Source organism: Pelophylax lessonae, assembly GCF_965119305.1.
Source record: "Pelophylax lessonae genome assembly, chromosome: 6".
NCBI classification, from domain to species: domain Eukaryota; kingdom Metazoa; phylum Chordata; class Amphibia; order Anura; family Ranidae; genus Pelophylax; species Pelophylax lessonae.
In genome coordinates this window covers 245,090,879-245,116,726 of record NC_138773.1, presented here as the reverse complement: position 1 = coordinate 245,116,726, position 25,848 = coordinate 245,090,879, and the positions used below count along the sequence as shown (strand labels likewise).

Here is a 25,848-nt window from a genome sequence, read left to right as displayed (position 1 = left end):
CGCTTGAAGAGACCTTGTGTGAAACTGAGCGAAGGGTATCGCCTCGAAGGCCGATACCATCAACCCTAGGGACTGCATGCAGGTCCTGAGTGACGAGGATGGTTTGTCCCTGAGGGACCTGATCTCGTCCTGTAAGGTCCGGAGCTTGTCCTCCGGCAAGAACACCTTTGCCTGAGCAGAGTCCAGGATCATTCCCAGATAGGGAAGACAAACCGAAGGAGACAAGGACGACTTCTGTACGTTGATGGTCCATCCGAACTCCTGGAGCGTCTGTACTGTGGTGGACAGATCGCGCAGTAGGTTCTGGCTGACACTGAATCTTAAGAGGAGATCGTTCAGATACCCCAAGACCACAATTCCCTGTGCCCTTAGTAGGCCCAGAACAGGCGCCAGCACTTTGGTAAAGACCCTTGGAGCCGAAGCGAGACTGAAAGGTAACGCCACAAACTGATAGTGGTACTCCACGATAGCGAACCGAAGGTACCTCTGGTGACCCTCGAGAATGGGGATGTGTAGGTACGCATCCTTAAGGTCTATAGAGGCCAGGAATTCCCCTGGGCTCAGGGAGGCCACCACCGAGCGGAGAGATTCCATACGGAACTTCCGAACGCACACGAGGCGGTTCATCGCTTTCAGGTCCAGAATAGGACGTACCTTGCCCTCCTTTCTGGGCACAGTGAACAGATTGGAATAAAACCCCCGAAACCTGTCCCGATGAGGCACCGGGACAATTACCCCCTGAGCAAGGAGGTCCTGCACCGCTTGATGCAGGTCCTGCAGGCGCCCTGGGGTTAAATGAAGATTTGAGGGAAAAAATCTGTCCGCCGGCCGGGAAAGGAATTCGATCTTGTACCCTGATCGAATGATTTCCTGAACCCACCTGTCCGGAATTTGGAGCAGCCAAGGTTGGAGGAAACCACGCAAACGTCCCCCCGCCCCAGAAATGGGTGAGGGCGCCCCTTCAGGCAGAGGCGGATTGACCCGCCGCACCGACATTGCCGGACTTCAGCTTGCCCGCCCAGGGCTTCTTCTGGCTACCTTGGCCCTTGAAGGGCTTGCCCTTGGTTTGATTCCCAAAGGCACGAAAGGACCCTTGATTGGGTCGAGAGGCGGAACCCCGCTTGCCACCAAAGGACTTGTTCTTCGGGTTCTGGGGCAGCTTCGTGCTCTTGCCCCCTGTGACGCCTTTTACCAAGGTATCCAACGCCTCGCCAAAAAAGCGAGAACCTGCATAGGGAAAATCAGCAACTGTCTTCCGCAATGTCTGGTCAGCCGACCAGCTCTTCAGCCAGATCAGTCGACGGTTAAGCACCGCGACACTCGACAGGCGTGCGGCCAGAGGGGCCTCATTCAAAGCCGCATCCCACAAATACATGACTCCTTGGTGAATTTGATCCACCATAGCCAGCGTGGCAGGTGGGGCAGAATCAGATGTGAGGTTGCGTCTAAGCATCTTAGTCCAATCCGCCACCCCCTGAGCCACCAGGACGGACGCGAAAATAGGTTTGAGCAAGGAACCCGCCACCGTGTCCTGTACCGGATGGCGTGGGGTGCCTCTATGAACGGAAAGCCGCTGTCCTCTTCTGACAGGGAATGCCGTTAGCCAAGGACCGCAGATGTGTCCAGTGAGGTAGCCACCTCACAGGCTGCATCCCTGCAGCAGGGATGGGTCGTTCATAATGCCAGGACGAACACATGGCTGAACGCTCGATGGCAGACTGGGGGTCCCTCTGCCATGGAGAACCAGGGCGGTCAGTCCGATTCTTAACTCCGCAAGAATCCATCTTCATCCGAAGATCCGACTAAAACTAAAGCTGACAAAATAAACAGCTAGTAAATCAAAGAAAAAAAACTGACATTTTCAAAGAAAATCAAAGAAAAAAAAAAAAAAGAAGATTAGAAAAGCTGAGACTGTAGCCCCAGCACAGGGAAGCCTAACTACTCCTGACGCTAGGCAGAAACAAACTGAGTTGGCAGGGATCACTGCAGGGGGGTATTGACCAGTGGGACAGCCCCCATGGGTGTGTCAATGCTAAATGCTTTTGTTCTTTTGACTAAGTCTTATGCCTAGCTACTTCTGCGGAGCGGAAGTCAATACCCAATAGTGATGACTTAGAGGAGGCGGCGACGGTCGGGAGGACGTAAGAGAAATAATATTTCACATTTTTTTTTTATATGAAATTCTCCCAAAAAAAAAAAAAAATCAAAATTTAACATTTTAGGCCAATTTGTTTTCTGCTACATTTTTTTTTTTTTTTTACCAAAAATATCGCAATAAGCATACTTTGATTGGTTTGCGCAAAAGTTATTGCGTTTACTAACTACGGGAAAGATTTGTTATTTTTATTGTGTTTTTCTTTTTTTTTTTTTTTAACTAGTGATGGCAGCGATCTGCGATTTTTTTTGGCGGGAATACGACATTGCGGCGGACAGATTGGACCCCTGACTAACATTTTTTACACTTTTGGGAGTACCAGTGACATTATTACAGTAATACGTGCTATAAATATGCACTGTTACAGTAAAAATGACACTGGCAGGAAAGGGGTTAAATTTACTGGTGATCAAGGGGTTAAGAAGTGTGTCCCTAGGGGCGTGATTCTATCAGGGGGCGTGGCTTGTGATGTAATCACAGAGACATGCGATCCTACATAGCAGGATCGCATAGCCTCCGATTACTTTAGTGAGAATGACAGACGGCTGTGTTTACATCAGCAGTCTGTCCTTCTCCCACTGCAGCAGGAGATTGCGAGTGGCCGGCAGTCACACAAGCTGACTCCCCAGCCGACAAGTGGGGGCGGAAGCGCGCCTACGGGGGCGCACGATCGCCCCCTACCTCCTCCCAGGCTAGTTCCGTACATGTATGGCACTTTGCCTGGGAGCGCCAGACTGCTGCCGTACAACGGCGGTCAGCGAGCAGTTCATGTCTAAACCCCTGGCAACAAAAGTGAGTACAAAATGTCAAAATTGGGCCAAAAGTGTCAATATTTTGTGTGTTCACCATTTTCCAGCACTGCCTTAACCCTCTTGGGCATGGAGTTTACTAGAGCTTTACAGGTTGCCACTGGAGTCCTTCTCCACTCCTCCTTGATGACATCATGGAGCTGGTGGATGTTAGAGACCTTGCGCTCCTCCACCTTCCATTTGAGGATGCCCCACAGATGCTCAATAGAGTTTAGGTCTGGAGACATGCTTGGCCAGTCCATCACCTTTACCCTAAGCTTCCTTAGCAAGGCAGTGGTAGTCTTGGAGATGAGTTTGGGGTCATTATTTTGGAATACTGCCCTGCGGCCTAGTCTCCGAAGGAAGGGGATCATTCTCTGCTTCAGTATGTCACAGTACATGTTGGCATTAATGGTTCCCTCAATGAACTGTAGCTCCCCAGTGCGGGCAGCACTAATGCAGTCCCAGGCCATGACAAAGTTGTCTTTGTACTCTTCACCTGGTTGCCGCCACACACGCTTGACACCATCTGAACCAAATAAGTTTAACCACTTTACAACCGGAGGATTTTGCTGTCTTCCGTCCAGGCCACTTTTTGCGATTCGGCGCTGTGTGACTTCAACTGACAATTGCGCGGTCGTGCGACGCCGTACCCAAACGAAATTTACGTCCTTTTTCTCCCACAAACAGAGCTTTCTTTTGGTGGTATTTGATCACCTGTGCGATTTTTACTTTTTGCGCTATAAACAAAAAAAGAGCGTTTATTTTGAAAAAATAACAATATTTTTCACATTTTTTTATATGAAATTCCCCCCAAAAAAGATGTAAAAACCAATTTTTTTAAAAGTTTTTGGCCAATTTGTTTTATGCTACATATGTTTGGTAAAAAAAAATCGCAATAAGCGTATTTTGATTGGTTTGCGCAAAAGTTATTGCGTTTACTAACAAAGGGAAAGATTTCTGTCATTTTTGGTGTTTTTTTTTTAACGCGTAATGGCGGCGATCTGCGATTTTTTTTGCGGGACTGCGACATTGCGGCGGACAGACCGGACCCCTGACTGACATTTTTGACACTTTTGGGGGTACCAGTGACATTACTGCAGTAATCAGTGCTATATATATGCACTGTTACTGTAAAAATGACACTGGCAGGGAAGGGGTTAATTTTATTGGAGAGGGAGGGGTTAATGTATGCCTGGTGCTTACTGACGTGTAGGGGGGGAGGTGACTATGTGATTCATGGACAGATCGGATGTCCAGCTATGCTGAACAGTCCGATCTGTCACTCCCTGTCACTATGGAGATCCGCCCGCTGTGTTTACACACAGCGGGCGGATCTCCAGACTCGATCCCCCACGATCGGGTAAGAGCAGCGGCGATCGCCGCTGCTCCTCCCCTGGCCCGACTCCCGCTGTGAATGAAAACAGCGGGAGCGAGCCTCCGGCGGCGCGCAAGCGCCGCCCAGAAGGGGAGGAGTCCAGTCACGTTAATACTACGTGACTGGACGGGAACGAGCCACTCTGCCGCAGTACTATTACCGTGAGCGGTAGTAGAGTGGTTAATCTTGGTCACATCAGACCACAGGACATGGTTCCAGTAATCCATGTCTTTAGTCTGCTTGTCTTCAGCAAACTGTTTGTGGGCTCTCTTGTGCATCATCTTTAGAAGAGGCTTCCTTCTGGGACGACAGCAATGCAAACCAACCTCCCCTTCAATCTCTGCAGCAATGCTGGCAGCACTCATACGTCCCAAAGACAACCTCTGGTTATGATGCTGAGCACGTGCACTCAACTTCTTTGGTCGACCATGGCTAGACCTGTGCTGAGAGGAACCTGTCCTATTAAACTGCTGTATGGTTTTCGCCACCATGCTGCTGCTCAGTTTTAGCGTCTTGGCAATCTTCTTATAGCCTAGGCCATCTTTATGTAGAGCAACAATTATTTTTTTCAGATCCTCAGAGTTCTGTGCCATAAAGGTGCCATGTTGAACTTCCAGTGGCCAGTATGAGAGAGAGAGAGTGATGACACCAAATTTAACACACCTGAGACCTTGTAACACTGAGTCACATGACACCGGGGAGGGAAAATGGATAATTGGGCCCAATTTGGACATTTTCAGTTAGGGGTGTACTCACTTTTGTTGCCAGCGGTTTAGACATGAATAGCTGTGTGTCTAGTTATTTTGAGGGGACAGAAAATTTACACTGTTATACAAGCTGTACACTCACTACTTTACATTGTAGCAAAGTGTCATTTCTTCAATGTTGTCAAATGAAAAAATAAAATATTTAATATATATATAGGGCCTGTGGATGTGGGTGGCTGTCTTGGCACCGGGCTGCTGTGGGTGGGTATACACATATACATTCTGATATGGACTGGGTACTATGTTAAAAACGAAAGGTGGCCACATAGTTTGATTTTCGGGGTGTCTTTGCACCTGTTGCCAATGTCATTAACACCAAAGCAGCTGAAACTGATTAACAGCCCCCTCTGCTACTTACCTGAACATATCAATATCCCGGGACTTTAAAAAGTGTTCCTTTAATATTTTTGAGCAAAAAGTGTTCCTTTAATATTTTTGAGCAAAAAGTGTTCCTTTAATATTTTTGAGCAAAAAGTGTTCCTTTAATATTTTTGAGCAACACACACACACACACCTCAGTATAAATGAGTACACCCCCTTCGAACAGTAAGATTTAAAAAACACTTGCCTACTGGGCACTTCTACCCCCTTCCCAACCAGGCCAAATTTTAGCGCTCACACCTTGAAAGAATTACTCGCAAAATAGTAACTTTTCTTCATAAATTTTGACGAAAACTTATAATGCTGCATATTTTTGTTAAAAAAAAAAAAAAAAAAAAAAATTGGTGTATATTTGGTTTTTGTATAGGTTATAAGGTCTACAAGCTATGGTGACAATCATTGAAAATGATCACCCCTGATGTACTGCATATCTCATTTCTTGAGAACCTAACAAGCCAGGACAGAACAAGAAAAATGGTTTTACTCACCATAAAAACCTTTTCTCTTAGGTTCATTGACGGACGCAGTCATCTGATGCATATCAGTAGGGTAATACCACCCCCTACAGGAGTAGGCAGAAATAATTTCTGGCTACGCCTATGGGCAGTCCCTGGGGGTATACCCTTTTTCTGCATAGGATGTCAGTTTTGTACGAAAGAATACAAACAAACTGAATATCCGCGCTACCAGTGTAAGCAGCTGTCATAAACCACGGTGTGATCAGAAAATGAAATATAAAATACAGCGCTGAAAATGAAATCCTATGCATATATGGAAAAGTAAATACAATCGAAAATAACGATAAAATTCTGGAACAGTCCAATCCACCCATGCATCATGGCAAGTGAAGAGATCCGTCTAATAGGTGCTTGAAAAAGTGAGAACCTCCACCACATGTATAGTGACCAATTGGCCTCTTACCGAATACAGGTGACCAATGCTCTCACAAAAGGTCAACAACGCTTTTGCTCAAGGCAGGACGACCAGATTCCCAAAATGATGACAGAAGCTCCTAGATTTCTTGGATCTCCTTCCAAGGATAGGATCTATCATGCAGTGTCCCTCTCAAACATGGAATAGAGACAGGGAAAGACCATGGTGCAGTATGTTCCAAGTAAAAGCGTTTATTTAAAATAAAATGCACTCACCACACGTAAGAACATGAGGGACCTTAAGAATAAATTTCAATGATCGCTGGCGGGCGATGCATTCAAACCGGCTTGTGACGTCGACGCTGACAGCTCCGCCTACATGTTTCGCAGGCAACTGCGTCATCAGGGGGGGGAGGGAGCAGCGTAATAGACGTCTTATATAGGTCAATGGAAACCGGAAGTGCAAGCGGTCAATCGGCACGCCCTCCGAGGTCACACAGGAAGTGAAACCACGTATGGACCGCATTGCGACACCGGAAGGGGTTCTCAGACCTTAGAGCTAAAGGTTGATGAACCGGAAGTGTGCCTTCGTTCCGGAAACAAAACAAATGGTCATCTCCCGGAGAGATACATCCACCTACCCCGGGAAAGATCATTAGGCAATAACTCATTAAACATGAATAAAAAAGGGTATATGTCCACAAATGGGAAATATTACCGAAAGTATATCAAAAAAAATTAATTGTTGTAAACAGCCCCATAGACCATCCAAGGACCCATGGGAGCTAGTATGTAAAACCGGAAGTAGATCTCCAAACCCAAAACGGGGAAGAGATACAAGAATTAAAATCAAAAAGAGTCGAGGTCACAAGCCAGAAGAATTATCAATATAACAAACATATACAATGGTGATATAAAAATCCAAAAAGTATACAATAACTCAAAGCATACAAGTTAAAAGGATGTGTACAGTCTAACACAACTTGATATAAAATTCAGAATGAAAAAATGATTCTATACCAGCATGTTAATCCATAACAACATAGAACACAATGTCCAAGGTTAACTGTTATTAATGAATGAATTAAGATCCAGGTCTACATTCAAACCAGATGGCCTAAGGCATTTGAGGAGATAAATCCATCGGGTTTCTAACTGTGAGATGCCTCTACGTAGGTGGCCACCCCGCCAGTTAGATTGGAAAAGATCAATGACCATAAATGAGGTCCCTGTAGGGTCCCTCCCATGGTATTTGTCATAATGTTTGGATAGGTTGTGCTTCGGAAAACCCCTGCGAATATTGCCGATGTGCTCATTCATTCTCACCCGAAACTCCCTAATGGTACGCCCTACATAGTGTAGCCCACAGGGACAGGTGATTAGGTACACTACATTTTTAGTGCTGCATGTTGCAAAACATTTGATGTCATAGGTTAAACCCGTCGCATTGCACAAAAATTGAGTGTACTTCCGCTGTTTCAAATGATTTATTGAACAGACGGCACAACGTCTGCAAGGGTAAAACCCATCTCTGTCAAAAAAGAATTTAGGTCTAGTGGGAGGATCAATGATGTTCGGTGCTAGCCTTAACCTTAATGGGGGGGCACCCCTAAAGACAACCGGGGGCTGGTCTGGAATTAAAGAACCCAGAACCCTATCACTCTTCAAAATGCCCCAATGTTTGGTCAAAATTCTTTTCACCAAAAAATGGTGAGAAGAATAGGACGTAAAAAAGGAAAAACGAGGTGAAAACCTAGTAGTCTCCCCCACTGGCCCGTTAATAGGTAAAACCTCCCTCTCAGGGTACAAGATTAGATTCCTATCCATCTCTGCAGTGGCACGAATGGCGGAGTCAAGTTCATCTGATCCATAACCTCTGTCCAGGAATCGTTCTTTTAGTATCTTGGCCTCCTCAAGGAAGTCCTGCAACAAAGTACAGTTTCTCCTGAGTCTCCGAAACTGACTTTTAGGGACACCTTTTAGCCATGGTCTATGATGACAACTCTCTAGGCTGATGAACCCATTACGGTCCGTTTCTTTAAAAAACGTAGATGTGATTAGTTTATTGTCCTGGACCCGAATCCTCAAATCCAGAAAACTAATCTCCTCACTACTGATGTCATGTTTCAGGGCTATGCCCCGATCATTGTTGTTCAGAGTGGAAAAAAAGGACTCTAGAGAGTCCCTATCTCCACCCCAAATCAACAATATATCGTCGATATAGCGCCCCCAATATAGAAGTTCAGGGATGTTCTGTCCATAAATGACTTCACCTTCCCACCTGGCCATGAAGAGGTTAGCCATTGAGGGGGCAAATTTCGCCCCCATGGCTACACCTCTGCACTGCACATAGTGGGTACCACCAAACCAGAAAAAATTATGCCCCATCGCATAATCCATAAGGTTAAGTATGAACTCCTGTTGTTTTCTAGGAAGAGACGCATCCTCCCGAAGAAAATATTGTACAGCCTCTCGTCCATGATGGTGAGAGATAATCGTGTAGAGAGAATTCACATCCGCTGTTGCCAGCAGAAGGCCCTCTCTCCACTCAAAAGAATCCAGAGATCTAACCACCTGGGTGGTATCCCTGATGTATGATGGCATAGTGGTGACAATGGGTTGGAGATAATGATCTATATAGCGCCCTACTTTAGATGTGATAGAGTTTATGCCACTATGATAGGTCTTCTATTGGCACCCAATAGAAATCATTCTGTTCCCTCAAACCGTTTTGAGGTCCTTAGAGGATTTGAACAGTCACCTGGTGATCGCTATATCACTCAACATCCCAATGAGGGTTGGAACAGACAGGGTGATTTCCAAAGGGGTCAGGGCGATTATGGTCCTCCCGAAACCCCCCCTTATAGAGGTACCCCGGATTTGAGGAGACCTTACCAATATGATTATAGAGAAGAATGGCCCCAACAGGATGTAAGGTCACATGCCCCCTCGGGCCATGGTCAACAGTTTTTTCCCGAGGGAAAGAACAAATTCAAAAGAAGGTTAGACCAAAACGAGGGTCCAGGGGGGGTAGAAGACTCAGGGCAAAAAAGAACAAGGCGGGCCTAAGGGACCAAGGTCTTTTCAATCTGAGTAATTCAACATTGAGTGAGGAGGAGAAGCTTGTTCTTGGCGCGGGTATGAAGTTTGTACCTCCTCGCAGCCTGAACAAGTTTAATGTATTTATAGATGTACATAAATACGTCAGGAAGTTGCATGTCCAGAGATACTTAACTTCCAACCCTATTAGAAGTACCATCCCTAATTCAGATGGCTTTAGACATTCATCTCTAGCCAATGCATCACTTTTCAATCCGCCAGTGAATCTTCCACCCACTCTGAATGTGTTCAGGGATGTGGTACTGGCGGATTTAGAAAAGGTGAATTGCAAGAGGGTGTACATGGATCCCAAATTTAAAGTGGGTATGGATTCCCTTAAAAAACGTAATGACATTGTGGTACGCCCGGCGGACAAGGGCGGAGGGGTAGTGATCTTGAATAAGGTGGACTACTGTGCAGAAATGCACAGGATATTGTCCGATCAGGACACCTATCGCCCTTTGCCCAAGAATCCCACTGCTTCTTATAAGAAGGATTTGGTCTCACTGGTGGAGGAGGGTTATAAGCAACAAATTTTGAATAAAAAGGAGAAGGAGTTCTTGATTCCTGTGGCACCTCGTATACCCATCATGTACTATTTGCCCAAAGTCCACAAGGACCCTCTCCACCCCCCAGGAAGACCTATCATTAGTGGCATAAACTCTATCACATCTAAAGTAGGGCGCTATATAGATCATTATCTCCAACCCATTGTCACCACTATGCCATCATACATCAGGGATACCACCCAGGTGGTTAGATCTCTGGATTCTTTTGAGTGGAGAGAGGGCCTTCTGCTGGCAACAGCGGATGTGAATTCTCTCTACACGATTATCTCTCACCATCGTGGACGAGAGGCTGTACAATATTTTCTTCGGGAGGATGCGTCTCTTCCTAGAAAACAACAGGAGTTCATACTTAACCTTATGGATTATGCGATGGGGCATAATTTTTTCTGGTTTGGTGGTACCCACTATGTGCAGTGCAGAGGTGTAGCCATGGGGGCGAAATTTGCCCCCTCAATGGCTAACCTCTTCATGGCCAGGTGGGAAGGTGAAGTCATTTATGGACAGAACATCCCTGAACTTCTATATTGGGGGCGCTATATCGACGATATATTGTTGATTTGGGGTGGAGATAGGGACTCTCTAGAGTCCTTTTTTTCCACTCTGAACAACAATGATCGGGGCATAGCCCTGAAACATGACATCAGTAGTGAGGAGATTAGTTTTCTGGATTTGAGGATTCGGGTCCAGGACAATAAACTAATCACATCTACGTTTTTTAAAGAAACGGACCGTAATGGGTTCATCAGCCTAGAGAGTTGTCATCATAGACCATGGCTAAAAGGTGTCCCTAAAAGTCAGTTTCGGAGACTCAGGAGAAACTGTACTTTGTTGCAGGACTTCCTTGAGGAGGCCAAGATACTAAAAGAACGATTCCTGGACAGAGGTTATGGATCAGATGAACTTGACTCCGCCATTCGTGCCACTGCAGAGATGGATAGGAATCTAATCTTGTACCCTGAGAGGGAGGTTTTACCTATTAACGGGCCAGTGGGGGAGACTACTAGGTTTTCACCTCGTTTTTCCTTTTTTACGTCCTATTCTTCTCACCATTTTTTGGTGAAAAGAATTTTGACCAAACATTGGGGCATTTTGAAGAGTGATAGGGTTCTGGGTTCTTTAATTCCAGACCAGCCCCCGGTTGTCTTTAGGGGTGCCCCCCCATTAAGGTTAAGGCTAGCACCGAACATCATTGATCCTCCCACTAGACCTAAATTCTTTTTTGACAGAGATGGGTTTTACCCTTGCAGACGTTGTGCCGTCTGTTCAATAAATCATTTGAAACAGCGGAAGTACACTCAATTTTTGTGCAATGCGACGGGTTTAACCTATGACATCAAATGTTTTGCAACATGCAGCACTAAAAATGTAGTGTACCTAATCACCTGTCCCTGTGGGCTACACTATGTAGGGCGTACCATTAGGGAGTTTCGGGTGAGAATGAATGAGCACATCGGCAATATTCGCAGGGGTTTTCCGAAGCACAACCTATCCAAACATTATGACAAATACCATGGGAGGGACCCTACAGGGACCTCATTTATGGTCATTGATCTTTTCCAATCTAACTGGCGGGGTGGCCACCTACGTAGAGGCATCTCACAGTTAGAAACCCGATGGATTTATCTCCTCAAATGCCTTAGGCCATCTGGTTTGAATGTAGACCTGGATCTTAATTCATTCATTAATAACAGTTAACCTTGGACATTGTGTTCTATGTTGTTATGGATTAACATGCTGGTATAGAATCATTTTTTCATTCTGAATTTTATATCAAGTTGTGTTAGACTGTACACATCCTTTTAACTTGTATGCTTTGAGTTATTGTATACTTTTTGGATTTTTATATCACCATTGTATATGTTTGTTATATTGATAATTCTTCTGGCTTGTGACCTCGACTCTTTTTGATTTTAATTCTTGTATCTCTTCCCCGTTTTGGGTTTGGAGATCTACTTCCGGTTTTACATACTAGCTCCCATGGGTCCTTGGATGGTCTATGGGGCTGTTTACAACAATTAATTTTTTTTGATATACTTTCGGTAATATTTCCCATTTGTGGACATATACCCTTTTTTATTCATGTTTAATGAGTTATTGCCTAATGATCTTTCCCGGGGTAGGTGGATGTATCTCTCCGGGAGATGACCATTTGTTTTGTTTCCGGAACGAAGGCACACTTCCGGTTCATCAACCTTTAGCTCTAAGGTCTGAGAACCCCTTCCGGTGTCGCAATGCGGTCCATACGTGGTTTCACTTCCTGTGTGACCTCGGAGGGCGTGCCGATTGACCGCTTGCACTTCCGGTTTCCATTGACCTATATAAGACGTCTATTACGCTGCTCCCTCCCCCCCCTGATGACGCAGTTGCCTGCGAAACATGTAGGCGGAGCTGTCAGCGTCGACGTCACAAGCCGGTTTGAATGCATCGCCCGCCAGCGATCATTGAAATTTATTCTTAAGGTCCCTCATGTTCTTACGTGTGGTGAGTGCATTTTATTTTAAATAAACGCTTTTACTTGGAACATACTGCACCATGGTCTTTCCCTGTCTCTATTCCATGTTTGAGAGGAACACTGCATGATAGATCCTATCCTTGGAAGGAGATCCAAGAAATCTAGGAGCTTCTGTCATCATTTTGGGAATCTGGTCGTCCTGCCTTGAGCAAAAGCGTTGTTGACCTTTGTGAGAGCATTGGTCACCTGTATTCGGTAAGAGGCCAATTGGTCACTATACATGTGGTGGAGGTTCTCACTTTTTCAAGCACCTATTAGACGGATCTCTTCACTTGCCATGATGCATGGGTGGATTGGACTGTTCCAGAATTTTATCGTTATTTTCGATTGTATTTACTTTTCCATATATGCATAGGATTTCATTTTCAGCGCTGTATTTTATATTTCAGTTTTGTACGAAAGCAGTGTCAGAGAAAAGCACACCGACCCACTCAAAAAAATTAGAGGGGCGGGTACTGCATCAGTCAATGAACCTAAGAGAAAAGGATTTTACGGTAAGTCAAAAATCCAGTTCTCTATCGTTCATTGACGGACGCAGTCCTCTGATGCATATCAGTAGGGACGTCCCAAAGCAGTACCAAAATGAGGGGTGGGAATAGCAGAAGAAAAAACAGTCCCCAAGGCCAACATGGCAAACCAGGCAACACAAGACTCATCAGAACAACCAGATGAGGTCCACCTGAAAACAAACAGAAGAACACCCTCAAGGAAGGCCAAGGGGCCCCCTAAACCGCGGCCTGCAAAACCTTGCGGCCAAAAGCTGCATCCGCAGATGCCATCACATCCAACCTTATAAAATGTAGTAAAGGTGTGAACGGACGACCAAGTCGCCGCCTTGCACACCTGAAGCACAGACACCTGATGGCGAAAGGCCCAGAAAGCACTAAGCGCCTGAGTAGAATGCGCCTTGACAGGGAAGGGAGGAACCTGACACTTCATGGAATAAGCCTGCACCACTGTGTCTGATCCATCTGGAAATAGTCGCAGCAGACGCAGGCAGCCCTTTCTTCGGGCCATCCGTGAGCACAAAGAGAGTCAGACTTGCGAAAAGACTCGGTAGACGCCAAATACACCCTGATCGCCCGCACAACATCCAGGGTATGCAGAGCATATTCCTTAGGATGTTTAGGCTTAGAACACAAGGAAGGTAACACGATGTCCTCATTCAGGTGAAAACTGGAAACTACCTTCGGCAGGAAAGGCTGATCCGGCCGAAGGACCACCTTGTCCTTGTGAAACCACCAAATAGGGAGGACAAGACAGCGCGGCCAGTTCCTACACCCTGCGCGCAGAAGTGATAGCCACCAAGAAGGCCACCTTCTGAGACAGGGTAAGCAGCGGGACCTCCCGAATATTCTCAAAGAGAGGCCTCTGGAGAACCGACAGCACCAAATTAAGATCTCATGGCGATAGCGGAGGTCGCACCGGAGGTACCAAATGTCACACCCCCTGGACGAAACTACGCACCAGGGAATAGGCGGCCAACGGCCTCTGGAAGAAAATAGCCAAGGCCGAAACTTGACCCATGATAGTACTCAAGGCCAACTTTTGATCACTACCCCGTTGAAGGAAAGACAAGATCTGAGCCACCGAATAAGAGCGCGGGTGGGTCCCAAGGGACTCACACCACGCAATGTACGACTTCCACGTACTTTGATAATTCTTCCTGGAAGACGCCTTCCTCGCTTTTAGCAGAGTGGAATCATTGAAGCAGATAAAACCCTGTCCTTCAGCACCTGGCTTTCAACAGCCAAGCCGTCAAAGCCAGCGACTGTAAAGCAGGTTGGAAGATTGGACCCTGAGACAGTAGATCCTCCCTGAGGGGGGAAGTCTGCACGGGGCGTCTGCGACAAGCCTGACCAGGTCGGCGTACCAAGCGCGACAAGACCAGTCCGGAGCCACAAGAATGACCGGAATCCCTTCCGCCTCTATCCTGCGAAGAAGTCTTGGCAGCAACTTGAGAGGAGGAAAGGCATACATCAGCCGGTACCGGCCCCAGGGGGCCACCAGCACATCTGCCAGAGGGTCCCGGGAGCGGGCCACAAACCGCTGTACCTTCCTGTTGATTTGAGACGCCAACAGATCAAAGTTCGGAGTGCTCCAGCGCAGGCACAACTGGTGAAACACCTCCAGATGCAGGGACCACTTCCCTGCATCCAAGGCCTGGCGGCTGATGTAATCCGCCTGCCAATTCTCCACTCCCGGAATGTGTACCGTGGAGAGAGCTGGAATATGGCGCTCCGCCCAACGTAGAATGTCCGCCACTTCCAGGGCCGCAAGGACACTCTTGGTGCTCCCTTGGTGATTGACGTAAGCCGCGGCATTGTCCGATTGAATGCGCACTGAACAACCCTCCAGACAGTCAGTCCAGTGTGTCAGGCAAAGCCGGATCGCTCTCAGCTCCAGGACATTGATCCGCAATCGAGATTCCTCCAGGGACCAGGCTCCCTGTGCCGAGTCCTGATTGAGGACTCCTCTCCCCCCCCCCCCCCAAACGGCAGACTCGCATCCGTGGTGACAACCATCAAGTATATAGGGAGAAAGGATTTTCCTGACTGAAGCCACCAGACTAGGGACTCTCTGGTCCTGTGGCTTAACTAAATCCAAGAATCCAGAGAATTCGGGTGTTTGTTTCACATAAGAATTTCCTTTTGAAGAACCCTCGTGTGTAACTGAGCGAATGGGACCGCCTGGAAGGACACCATCAGTCCCAATACTCTCATACAGGTCCGAAGGGACGGTCGGTTGTTGGACATCAACAAACAAACCGCCGACTCGATCTTCCTGAGTTTTTCCGGAGGAAGAAACACCCTGGCAAAGGACCCATTTGTCTGGGATCCAGGCCAGCCACACATCCGAGAACCGGCAAAGGCGTCCCCCCCACCCCAGTCACGGGCGAGGGCACACCATCAGGCCGACGGGGCTTTGTCCGCAAGCCTGGCGGACCTGGACTTCTGTTTCCCAGGGCTGCTTGGAGGCACCCGCGGGAGCCTTGAAGGGCTTTTGCCTTATCGGCTGCCCCTGAGGGACGAGAATACTTCCTGTGAGCCAAAAAGGACGGACCCCGCCTACGGCGAGAGTCCTTACCCCGGGAAGCCTGCGGGAGAAAGGCACTCTCACCCCCCATAACACCTTTAATAATGTCGTCCAGGGTAGCCCCAAAACAGATGGTCTCCCTGAAAGGGGAGTTCCGTCAAGGTCTTTGAAGCCCGATACACAGACCAACACTTTAGCCAGGGCATACGCCTCATGACCACCGCCGAAAACGACAGACGACCCAAAAGGGAAGCAATGTCCAGCGTAGCATCGCAAGCATACTGCAGCGCCTGCACCATCTGGTCCAACGGCTCCCCAAATTCAGGAGGGACAGGCTGGCCCTCCGCATCACAGTGTAGCAGCTTCGTCCATTCAGTCACCGTTGGAGCGACGACAGCCGCATCCTCCAATTTTAGGGTTTTGCGCATCGAAACAATGAGTGTAGTCACCCGCGCTTAATCCTGTGCAGCAGAAGGCTCATCCTCACTATCAGAGGAGGCATGGTGTGGTGTGGGGTACCCGATTGGGGCCGGGGTACCCGCGTCTGCGGTGGTTGGGTCAGACTCAGAGTCCGAGATGTCAAAGGAGGCAGGGGTAGGAGGGGCGGGGGTCGCTTCTGCGCACCCCGCCCTCTAAAGGCCACCTCCACCCGGGACACAAAAGCTTCCAGGACAGCTGAAATCGCATCAGTGGACAGTTGCGACCCGGAGGGCCCTGCGGCCTCCGTGAGGGGATCAGGTGGGGACACATGGTCTAATGGGGTCCATATTGCACTAGGACGACCCACCAATTTTTGGGAAAAATGACAAACTTTTTTTTGTAAGAAAAAGGGAACGTCCCCACAGCGCTACAGTGCCCCCCGGAGGTAAGGCCCAAGCTTTGGACCCCTGCAGAGAGCGAGAGAATAAGCCCCGAGCAACTCGCTGTCCTTGGAATACAGCAATCTTCAGGATGTCTGCACGCGTCAGTGGTGGCTCAGGAAATGAAACCTGAGCTAGAAGCTTCCCGGCTGAAGAGGGGCTCCTCCCCCGAAAAAAACCTCCAGGCACACCCACAGGCCTTCCCAGCAAAAATCCACCGCAAAATGGCCGAAACCCCCCCTCCCCCCCAAGATGGCCGTCTCCATAACTGCAGACAAAGGCTACAACAAAAAGGAGGGGGGGTCACAGCAGGAGAGAGGGAAACCCAGGAGTGTGAGGGTCCGACTATCCCAGAGAGAGGACCCGCGTCCACCCCAAAACCCGCCAGGGGAAGGGGGGCGTTTACTCACCATACCGGGGACACAGGCGGGCACCATCTCATGACAGGACCCCACACCACCAGAGTAGGGGGGCTGTCGGCCAAATAGGAACACTGCGACATAAGCCTGGACCCTGTCGTGTGCGTCCTGGCGAGACGTTTAACTCGCGGGGCACGTCCCCGTCCAGTGGGACTATGTCGGGGCCGACCATGCGCGGAGCTATGGCCTGCACGCGCTCGCTGGCCAGACTGGGGTGACCACTGGATATGGGGGTCCAATCTGTCACCCAGCCCAGCATAATTGCTTGAAGATCTCACAGGAAAATCATTCCGGAAAAAAAAAAAAAAAAAGACTAGCTAAAAAAAAAAAAAAAAAAATGCTACATAAAAAAAATACTCCCATGCCAGGACCAAAGATCCCAGCAAGGAACTAGGTCCTTACTAGGCAGAAAAAAAAAATGACATCCTATGCAGGAAGAGAGGGTTTTCCCCCCAGCGACTGCCCATAGGCGTAGCCAGAAATTCTTTCTGCCTAGTGTCCTACTCCCGTAGGGGGCGGTATAATCCTACTGATATGCATCAGAGGACTGCGTCATCAATGAACGATAAAGTAAAGTTTTGCTAAATTTTTCATTGGGGTATATTCCTTTTTGTAACATGGTCTCAAATGAATTTGTTGGGAAAAATACATTAGTGTGTGCAATTTAACAAATGGTGGTTGCACTCAATGTTTTGTAGTATAGTGTCCTATTGAAAATGTTGATTCTGAAAGGAAAGTAAAGGTTTGTTGAAAAATCTTTTGGGGTGTACTCGCTTATGTAAAGCTATATCTATATCTATATCTATATCTCTTACCGTAAAATTCCTTTCTCCGAGTCCTCCGACAGTCACCGCCCCTTCATAATCTTCACCAATGGATATTGACCTTTGCTCCGTAGGAGTAGCTAGGCAACAAGATTTAATATAAAAGCTTTTAGCATATCACACCCCTAGGGGGGGGTCCCCTCAGTCAATACCTCCCTGCTTCCAGCATCCTCAACTCAGTTTGGTAGCATAGCAGTAGAGTACATAAACAAACCCCAAAAAGAGGGGCGGGGCGGCGACTGTCGGAGGACTCAGAGAAAGGAATTTTACGGTAAGATTTTACAAAAATTCAATTTTCTCTTATGTCCTCCGACAGTCGCCGCCCCTTCATAATCTTCACCAATGGGACGTCCCAGAGCAGTGTAGACATGAGGGGTGGGAAAAAACGCAGCCGCGCCTAAAGCAACGCAGTACCCACATCAGAGAAAGGAACCTTACCAAAGTAAGAGAACCGACTGGGCAACAGGAAAAACGTGCTCAACAGGAGCAACAACCCAGGAAGAACAAGTAACCCAGGGGTAAAAACAGCCAAGGGCCCAAACAAGGGACCCTAAGGCACCGCCGCACTAAGAACTTTACGGCCAAAGGAAGCATCTGCCGATGCCTGAACATCCACTTTGTAAAATTTTGAGAAGGTGTGAACGGACGACCAAGTCGCCGCCTTACACACCTGGGCCACAGAAGCCTGATGACTATAGGCCCAAGACGTACTCAGAGATCTGGTAGAGTGCGCCTTCACAGGGAAAGGAGGAACCTTCCCCTTCAAAGCATAGGCTTGCACAATGGTTTGTCTGATCCATTTGGCGATGGTCGCAGCCGACGCCGCCATGCCCTTCCGAGGACCCTCTGGAAGGACAAAGGAGGACATCGCCCGAACAACATCCAAGGAATGCAAGGTCACCTCCTTTGGATGCTTTTGCTTTGCGCAAAGCGAAGGCAGGACAATGTCCTCATTGAGGTGAAATTCCGAGATTCGCTTCGGAAGAAAAGAAGGGGTAGGTCGTAAGACCACCTTATCCAAGTGAATCACCAAGTAGGGAGAGCTGCAGGACAAGGCCGCCAGCTCCGACACCCTGCGAGCCGAAGTGATTGCCACCAAAAAGGCAACCTTCTTGGACAGAGACAACGAGATCTCCCTGATCTTTTCAAAGGGAGCATGTTGCAACACGGACAGAACAAGGTTCAAGTCCCATGGAGGTAAAGGGTCCCTCCTAGGAGGGGCCAAGTGTCGCACCCCCTGAACAAAGGTGCTAACCAAAGAATTAGACGCCACAGGGCGTTGAAAGAGAACGGCCAGCGCAGAAATCTGACCCTTAATCGTGGCCAACGCCAAACGCTGGTCCACGCCCGTTTGAAGGAAAGCCAACACTCTCGACACAGAGTATGAGCGAGGGGAATACCCCCTGGACTCACACCAGGCAAAATACGCTTTCCAAGTACGGTAGTAAATCTTCCCCCAAGAGGCTTTTCTAGCCTTGATCAAAGTGGGAATGACCTCAGGGGAGAGACCCCTATCCTTCAGGACCTGGCTTTCAACAGCCAGGCCGTTAAAGCCAGCGACTGTAAAAGCAGGATGGAATATCGGTCCTTGAGACAGGAGATCTTCTCGAAGTGGCAGACGCCACGGAGCGTCGACCGCCAGATTCACGAGGTCTGAGTACCAAGACCGGCAAGGCCAGTCCGGCGCCACCAGAATCACAGTGTGCGGTTCCGAGGCCAACCTGCGAAGGAGCCTGGACAGCAGCTGAATCGGTGGAAAGGCATACATCAGACGATACTGATGCCAGGGCGCCACCAACGCGTCTGAGGCGTCCGCCCGAGGATCGCACGTCCTTGCTACGAACCTTTCCACCTTGTTGTTTAGACGAGACGCGAACAGGTCCACATCCGGGGAACCCCACTTCGCGCACAACATCTGGAAGACATCCGGGTGAAGGGACCATTCTCCCTGGTCCAGGGTCTGGCGACTCAGATAATCCACCTGCCAGTTCTCCACCCCCGGAATGTGAACTGCCGTTATCGCCGGGACGTGCGTCTCGGCCCAAGACAGAATGTCGGCTACATCCCGAGCCGCTCGGGCGCTCCTGGTGCCCCCTTGGTGGTTGATGTAGGCCACCGCTGTGGCATTGTCCGTCTGAACCCAAACCGGACGGCACTGAAGCCGTTCCGACCAATGCAGAAGGCAAAGTTTTATCGCTCGCAATTCCAGAATGTTGATCGGAAGGGAGGATTCCTCCTCCGACCAAGTTCCCTGGGCGGACGCCCAGGGAACTTGGAACGCCCAGAACACCACCCCAGCCCGACAGGCTGGCATCCGTGGTGATCACCGTCCACGACAACGGACGAAAAGACTTGCCCCCCGGGACTGGAGCCACCACAAAAGACCCCTTCAGGCGAGGCGGCTCAACGAAAACCGCAGATCCCGTCCCACTTGGGCAGGATCTCCGCCTGAAGACCCCGCGTGTGAAACTGGGCGAAGGGAATCGCCTCGAAAGCCGAGACCATCAATCCCAGACACCTCATACATGTCCGGAGGGACGAGCACTGAGTGTCCCTGAGGGACCTGACCTTGTCCTGAAGCGTCCGGAGCTTGTCTTCCGGCAGGAAGACCTTCGCTTGAACCGAGTCCAGGATCATCCCCAGGTAGGGAAGACGAACCAACGGACACAGCGTTGATTTTGGAAAATTTATCGTCCAACCGAACTCCTGCAGAGTCTGCATCGTGGTGGACAGGTCGTTTACCAGGCCCTGACTGGTCGCAGACCGAAGCAAGATATCGTCCAGATACCCCAAGACAGAGATGCCCTGGGCTCTCAATAAAGCCAGGACCGGCGCAAGCACCTTGGTGAAAACCCGCGGAGCCTAAGCGAGACCGAAGGGTAACGCCACGAATTGGTAGTGATCCTCCGCAATGGCGAATCAAAGGTACCTCTGGTGACCCTCGAAAATGGGGATGTGAAGGTACGCATCCTTCAAGTCGATGGAGGCCATGAATTCCCCCGGAACCAGGGCAGCCACCACCGAGCGCAGGGATTCCATGCGGAACTTGCGAACCCGCACAAAGCGGTTCAGAGCTTTTAAGTCCAGAATCTGACGTACCTTGCCCTCCTTTCTGGGCACAGTGAACAGATTTGAATAGAATCCCCGAAATCTGTCCCGATGAGGCACCGGAACCACCACTCCCTGGGCCCGCAGGTCCCGCACCGCCAGGTGCAGATCCTGCAAACGCTCCGGAGACAGCTGAAGATTTGAGGGGAAAAAAATCTGCTCGCCGGCCGAGAGAGAAACTCGATCTTGTATCCAGATCGAACGATGTCCTGAACCCACCTGTCCCGAATGCGGGTCAGCCAGGGTTGAAGAAAACCGAGCAAACGTCCCCCCACCCCAGAACCGGGTGAGGGCGCCCCTTCAGGCCGAATTGGCATGGGCAGCGGACCCGGACTTCTGCTTACCCGCCCACGGCTTCTTCTGGGAGCCTTGGCCCTTTAAGGGCTTGCCCTTGTATTGCGACCGAAAGGCACGAAAGGACCCCTGAGAGGGCCTAAACAAGTTATTCTTCTTACCGCGAACAGACTTATTCTTTTGAGTGTGGGGTAAGAGTGCTCTTACCCCCGGAAATTCCCTTTATCAGAGTATCCAAAGACTCGCCAAAAAGACGAGATCCCGCGTAGGGTAAATTAGCTAGAGTCTTGCGAGATGATTGGTCAACCGACCAACATTTCATTGAATATGGAAAGGTTGGGAGACAAGGATTTCGGGCACTAAATTTTCATAAAATTGCTTTTTATTAAACAAAACACTTTAAAAACATCTAGTGATACAAGCAGATGAGAAAAATCTACATTGAACATGAGACCAGAAAACGGTCGACAGTATGAAATATAGTCTTGCATGAGGTACTAGACCTTCGTGTAGTATGGGAACAGTTGTGTACAGAACAAGTTGTATTATGCATACATCCAATGTGATATACTTCAAAGCTGACAGAGCCTGCCGGCGGACACCTCGATGCTCAGGGTGCCAGTCAGCAGGGTCGGCTGAAGTTTACAGTAAATACATGGTATACATTACTCATGACAGTTTGCTCAACATGTTTCGCCTTCTCGGTGAAAGCTTCGTCTGGAGCTTAATAATTGTTTTGTCTGTATAAAGACATAAGTAATTTTAAGGAGACAGAATGTATTATTTACTACATATTCCATAAATGAGAATAATGCATTTTATATGTGATATACAATGTCAATGTAAAAGAAAAAGGCATTTAACACATATGATATTACTGTTCTAGCCATCAGGGGGGGGGGGGGCCCGGTGGGGAGGCAAGAGGACAGCCATTGGGACACATGTGGGGACACACACCGTATGAAATAGGTAACACTATTTTTTAGGCATCGGTATATATAAATGATAGAGAAAACATATCTGTATAGGATATGAACATACCTGTACAGTGTATATTCTGAACTTTTTTGGTACTGTAACGAGGAGGACTAAAAGACGGTCACTGAGCTCATAAATGGGGGAGCCGATGTTCACAAGGAGTATAAATACAAACGCTCCTGTATGTTTGTATCTGGGTTGGATATAGAAAGTGCGCTAGTTATAATATGTCAAACCATTATCGGTAGAAAATAGCCACACCTGGTGCATGTTGATACACAGATAGGTGAGGATAGAGTTGTTTGTATATAAAAAAGGAAAAAACCATTTAAGAAAGATGCATGGACAAATACCAATCACGGGGAGGGAGCTTCTACTTTATGTCATCATATACCGCAGTAATTAAAGGTTTTTATGAGAAGAGTTCCAAAGGAGTAATTGCCTAGGTATAAGCCGCTTGTATGGTCCTAGATCTCCATACAAGCAAAAACATAGGATACTTGATTCCCTCATGTGAGGTACAACATTATTCGGCCTTAAAGTGTATAATGGATTAGAAAGATTGCTTTTAGTACCGCATTTCTCTCAATGAGCCCAGCGACCAACATTTCAGCCATATCAGGCGACGGTTTAACACCGCTACACTTGAGAGGCGTGCAGCCAAAGGGACTAAATCCAAGTCCGCATCACACAAATACATGACACCCTGATGAATTTGATCCACCATAGCCAATGTTGTCGGCGGAGCAGAGTCAGCCACCAGGGTGCGCCTGAGCACCTGCGTCCAATCCGCAATAGCCTGGGCTGCCATAATGGAAGCAAAAATAGGTTTTAGCATAGAACCAGCAACCGTATAAGCATGACGGGCTAGAGACTCCAATCTCCTGTCCGTAGGGTCCCGGAACACCGGGGTATCCTCAGCAGGAATCACAGTAGATTTATTCAAAACCGCCACCGCGTGATCCACCTGAGGCGGCACACACCAACGCTCATCAGTGGTGGGTGTAAATGGATAACGCAGCTTGAACTTACTTGGCACAGTAAAGGGCTTCTTTAAATTGCGCCATTGCTCATCAACAGCGCGCTGAAATTCCGCAGGGCAGGGAAAAACCTGCGCTGTTTTGCGTTTCCTTTGCGTCCCATAAGAGGACATCAAAGCAGGAGGACATGGTTCATCCTGCAAACGCAGTGTTTCCTTGATAGAAGCAACCAGCTCATCCATGAGTGCAAGCTCTTCAGGCGAGCCAGGGGGAGAATCATCAACTCCTACCTCAGCCTCCCCCTCAGACCCCACAAGGTCCAGAGATGAGCGAGACCCTGAGAAGGGCACTCCAGCCATAGCGGCCCCATCGCCCTCCAAATCAGAGGAAATAGACAATCTGGGCCGTTTTGCGGATCGATCAGCCATTAGCATCTGCACCTGAGAAGCCAAGTTTGCCACAATAGCAGCCAGATCAGCCCCCTCGGGGGATGCAGCAGCCCCTTGGCCCCCCACCAAGGTGGGAGGAAACTTGCAATCCTGAGAATCCATGCCCCAGTATTAACTGAAATAAAGGACTGCCCCTTTAAGACTGCGGCGAGCGCAGCCCACCGCACACTACTGGATGTACCGACCCCCACAGGGAGAAGGAGCACTGAGCAAGGAAATACAGGATAAGGAAGGTAAAAACCTGGAGAGACCACACAGGCTGCTGCCACCGAGCGCTGTTCCAGAGCAAAAGGAAGTGATGCAATGACTGACCACCCTATATAGCCTATGAAGGCTTCACAAACATGGCCGCTCGGCTGAGGGATTGCAGGCAATAAGAAAATGGCGCCGACATGTGTCTGTATGATCGATCGCCGGCAAAAGGTCGGCGTTTGGCGCCAAAACACCGCGCTGTACCACACAGGGCCGGTCACCATAGTTTGCCTGAAAAAAATGGCGGGCCGCATCAGCGGTCGCCGCACAGCATGTCTGAGCCCAGTCTGCCCCATACATCTCACACAGCAGAGCGGGAGAGCCCCCCCCCCGCAGCCCACAGAAAGGCAGCTATCACAGGAATCTGACAGGGAGCTCAGCACTTAGACATGTGGGTCACACAGCCACAGACTGACACCCAAACAGACAGGTCCCCACATAGAAAAACACTTAACATTCCGGATGGCGTGGGGAGCCTTCTCTAGCGACCAAACCACTGTACTGAGGACAGGGAGTGTCGCAGCGAGGACGCAGTGGACTGCGGTGCGAAACCGCAAATGGCGTCCGGTGAGGTAGCCACCTCACAGGCAGCATCCCTGCAGCGAACAGGGATGGGTCGTTCAATATGCCAGGGAAACCCGAGCTGAACGCTCGATGGCAGGCTGGGGAAACCCCTGGCTCTCAGCCCTGGGATCCAGGATGGCCAGTCCGAGACCCAGCTCCGCACGATCATCTTCATCCGAAGAAAACTAAACTAATGCTGAGAAAAGAACAGCTAAGTAAAAGAAAGAGAAAAATACTTGAAATAAAATCAAAAAAGAGGATAGAAGGCTGAGACAAAGCCCCAGCACAGGATCAGCCAGCTACTCCTAAGCTAGGCAATTGAAAACTGAGTTGAGGATGCTGGAAGCAGGGAGGTATTGACTGAGGGGACCGCCCCCTAGGGGTGTGATATGCTAAAAGCTTTTATATTAACAAATCTTGTTGCCTAGCTGCTCCTACGGAGCAAAGGTCAATACCCATTGGTGAAAATTATGAAGGGGCGGCGACTGTCGGAGGACGTAAGAGAAATTCTATATATATACACACACATACACATACATACATATACACACATACATACACATACTGTACTACATACACATACTGTACTACTTTTTTCTGCCAATAGATGTCCTCCTTATGATGCTTCGCATCTGTCAACCTACATTCTGAGCCCTGGTCATCCTCAGCCAGTAACTGCACAGTGATGAGATGTCACTTTACTTCTCTTCAGCATGCTTGTCAGCACATGGCTCATTGTACTGCTTCTTCCACTCACACTGTACAGGGACTGCAAGAGGCTGACAACAGGTCAGATTCAGGTACTCCCATTGAATGTATAAAAAGGAGAGGGAAAAAAGAAAAAAAAAAAAACCTACAAAGTCACTGTAAAACCAGTTTAAAACCAGAAGTATAAAGAAAACTAGACACCGGTAGAGAAAATATGCAGCAGTCTGGACTTACCTTCCATCGGGAAAGAAGTGCACCCATTATGGATCAGAGGCCAAAATTCTGAGTAACCCGCTGTCTGTTTCAGAGCTAGAACAAAAAATGGACAAACATTCTCTCAGTGTACATGCAGTCAAACAAATTGCATTACTATACATAAACACTTAAGCTTTAGCGAACAGGAAAAGAGACCAATTTTATTCAAATTACAGTTAGGCGTGCACTGCTGCAATATGACAGACATGCGTAGCAGCAAAACAAGTGGCAACGCACCAACGTTTGTCAGGGGGCCCTGGCAAAAACAAAATGTGCATTACCTTCAAATTCATGGCACCATATTGCATCAAGACATTTATATTGCAGTAAAGTGTCTCATAATGGGCACGTTACCGCAATGCCATATTGTAAGCAGACCCTACAATACCAAATCCCTGTTACATTGCAGAACTTTTAAATTTGTCAGTACAGGGGTGCTTTTTAATTATCTCATTGCCGATTAAAAATCAGACTCTGGAGTAATTGATAGCCAAAACCCATGTTATTTAAATTGCCGTTCCACCCCAAGTGGAACTCCCACTTATCTGTCTCCTCCCCCCCTCCGGTGCCACATTTGGCACCTTTCCCCGCAGCGAGCTA

At 48.4% G+C, this 25,848-nt stretch overlaps 1 protein-coding gene across 1 annotated transcript in view; it reads right to left on the bottom strand.

The window, feature by feature from the left end:
- The window catches only part of LNPK (lunapark, ER junction formation factor), a 215,686-nt gene extending 190,378 nt beyond the window's left edge, over window positions 1-25,308 (bottom strand). Inside the window, exon 1 of the mRNA XM_082261778.1 lies at window positions 25,228-25,308. Coding sequence (XP_082117904.1) covers window positions 25,228-25,254 — 27 coding nt within the window. The 5' untranslated portion in view covers window positions 25,255-25,308. The remainder of the gene's footprint in view (window positions 1-25,227) is intronic.
- Between the last annotated feature and the right edge of the window lie 540 nt (window positions 25,309-25,848).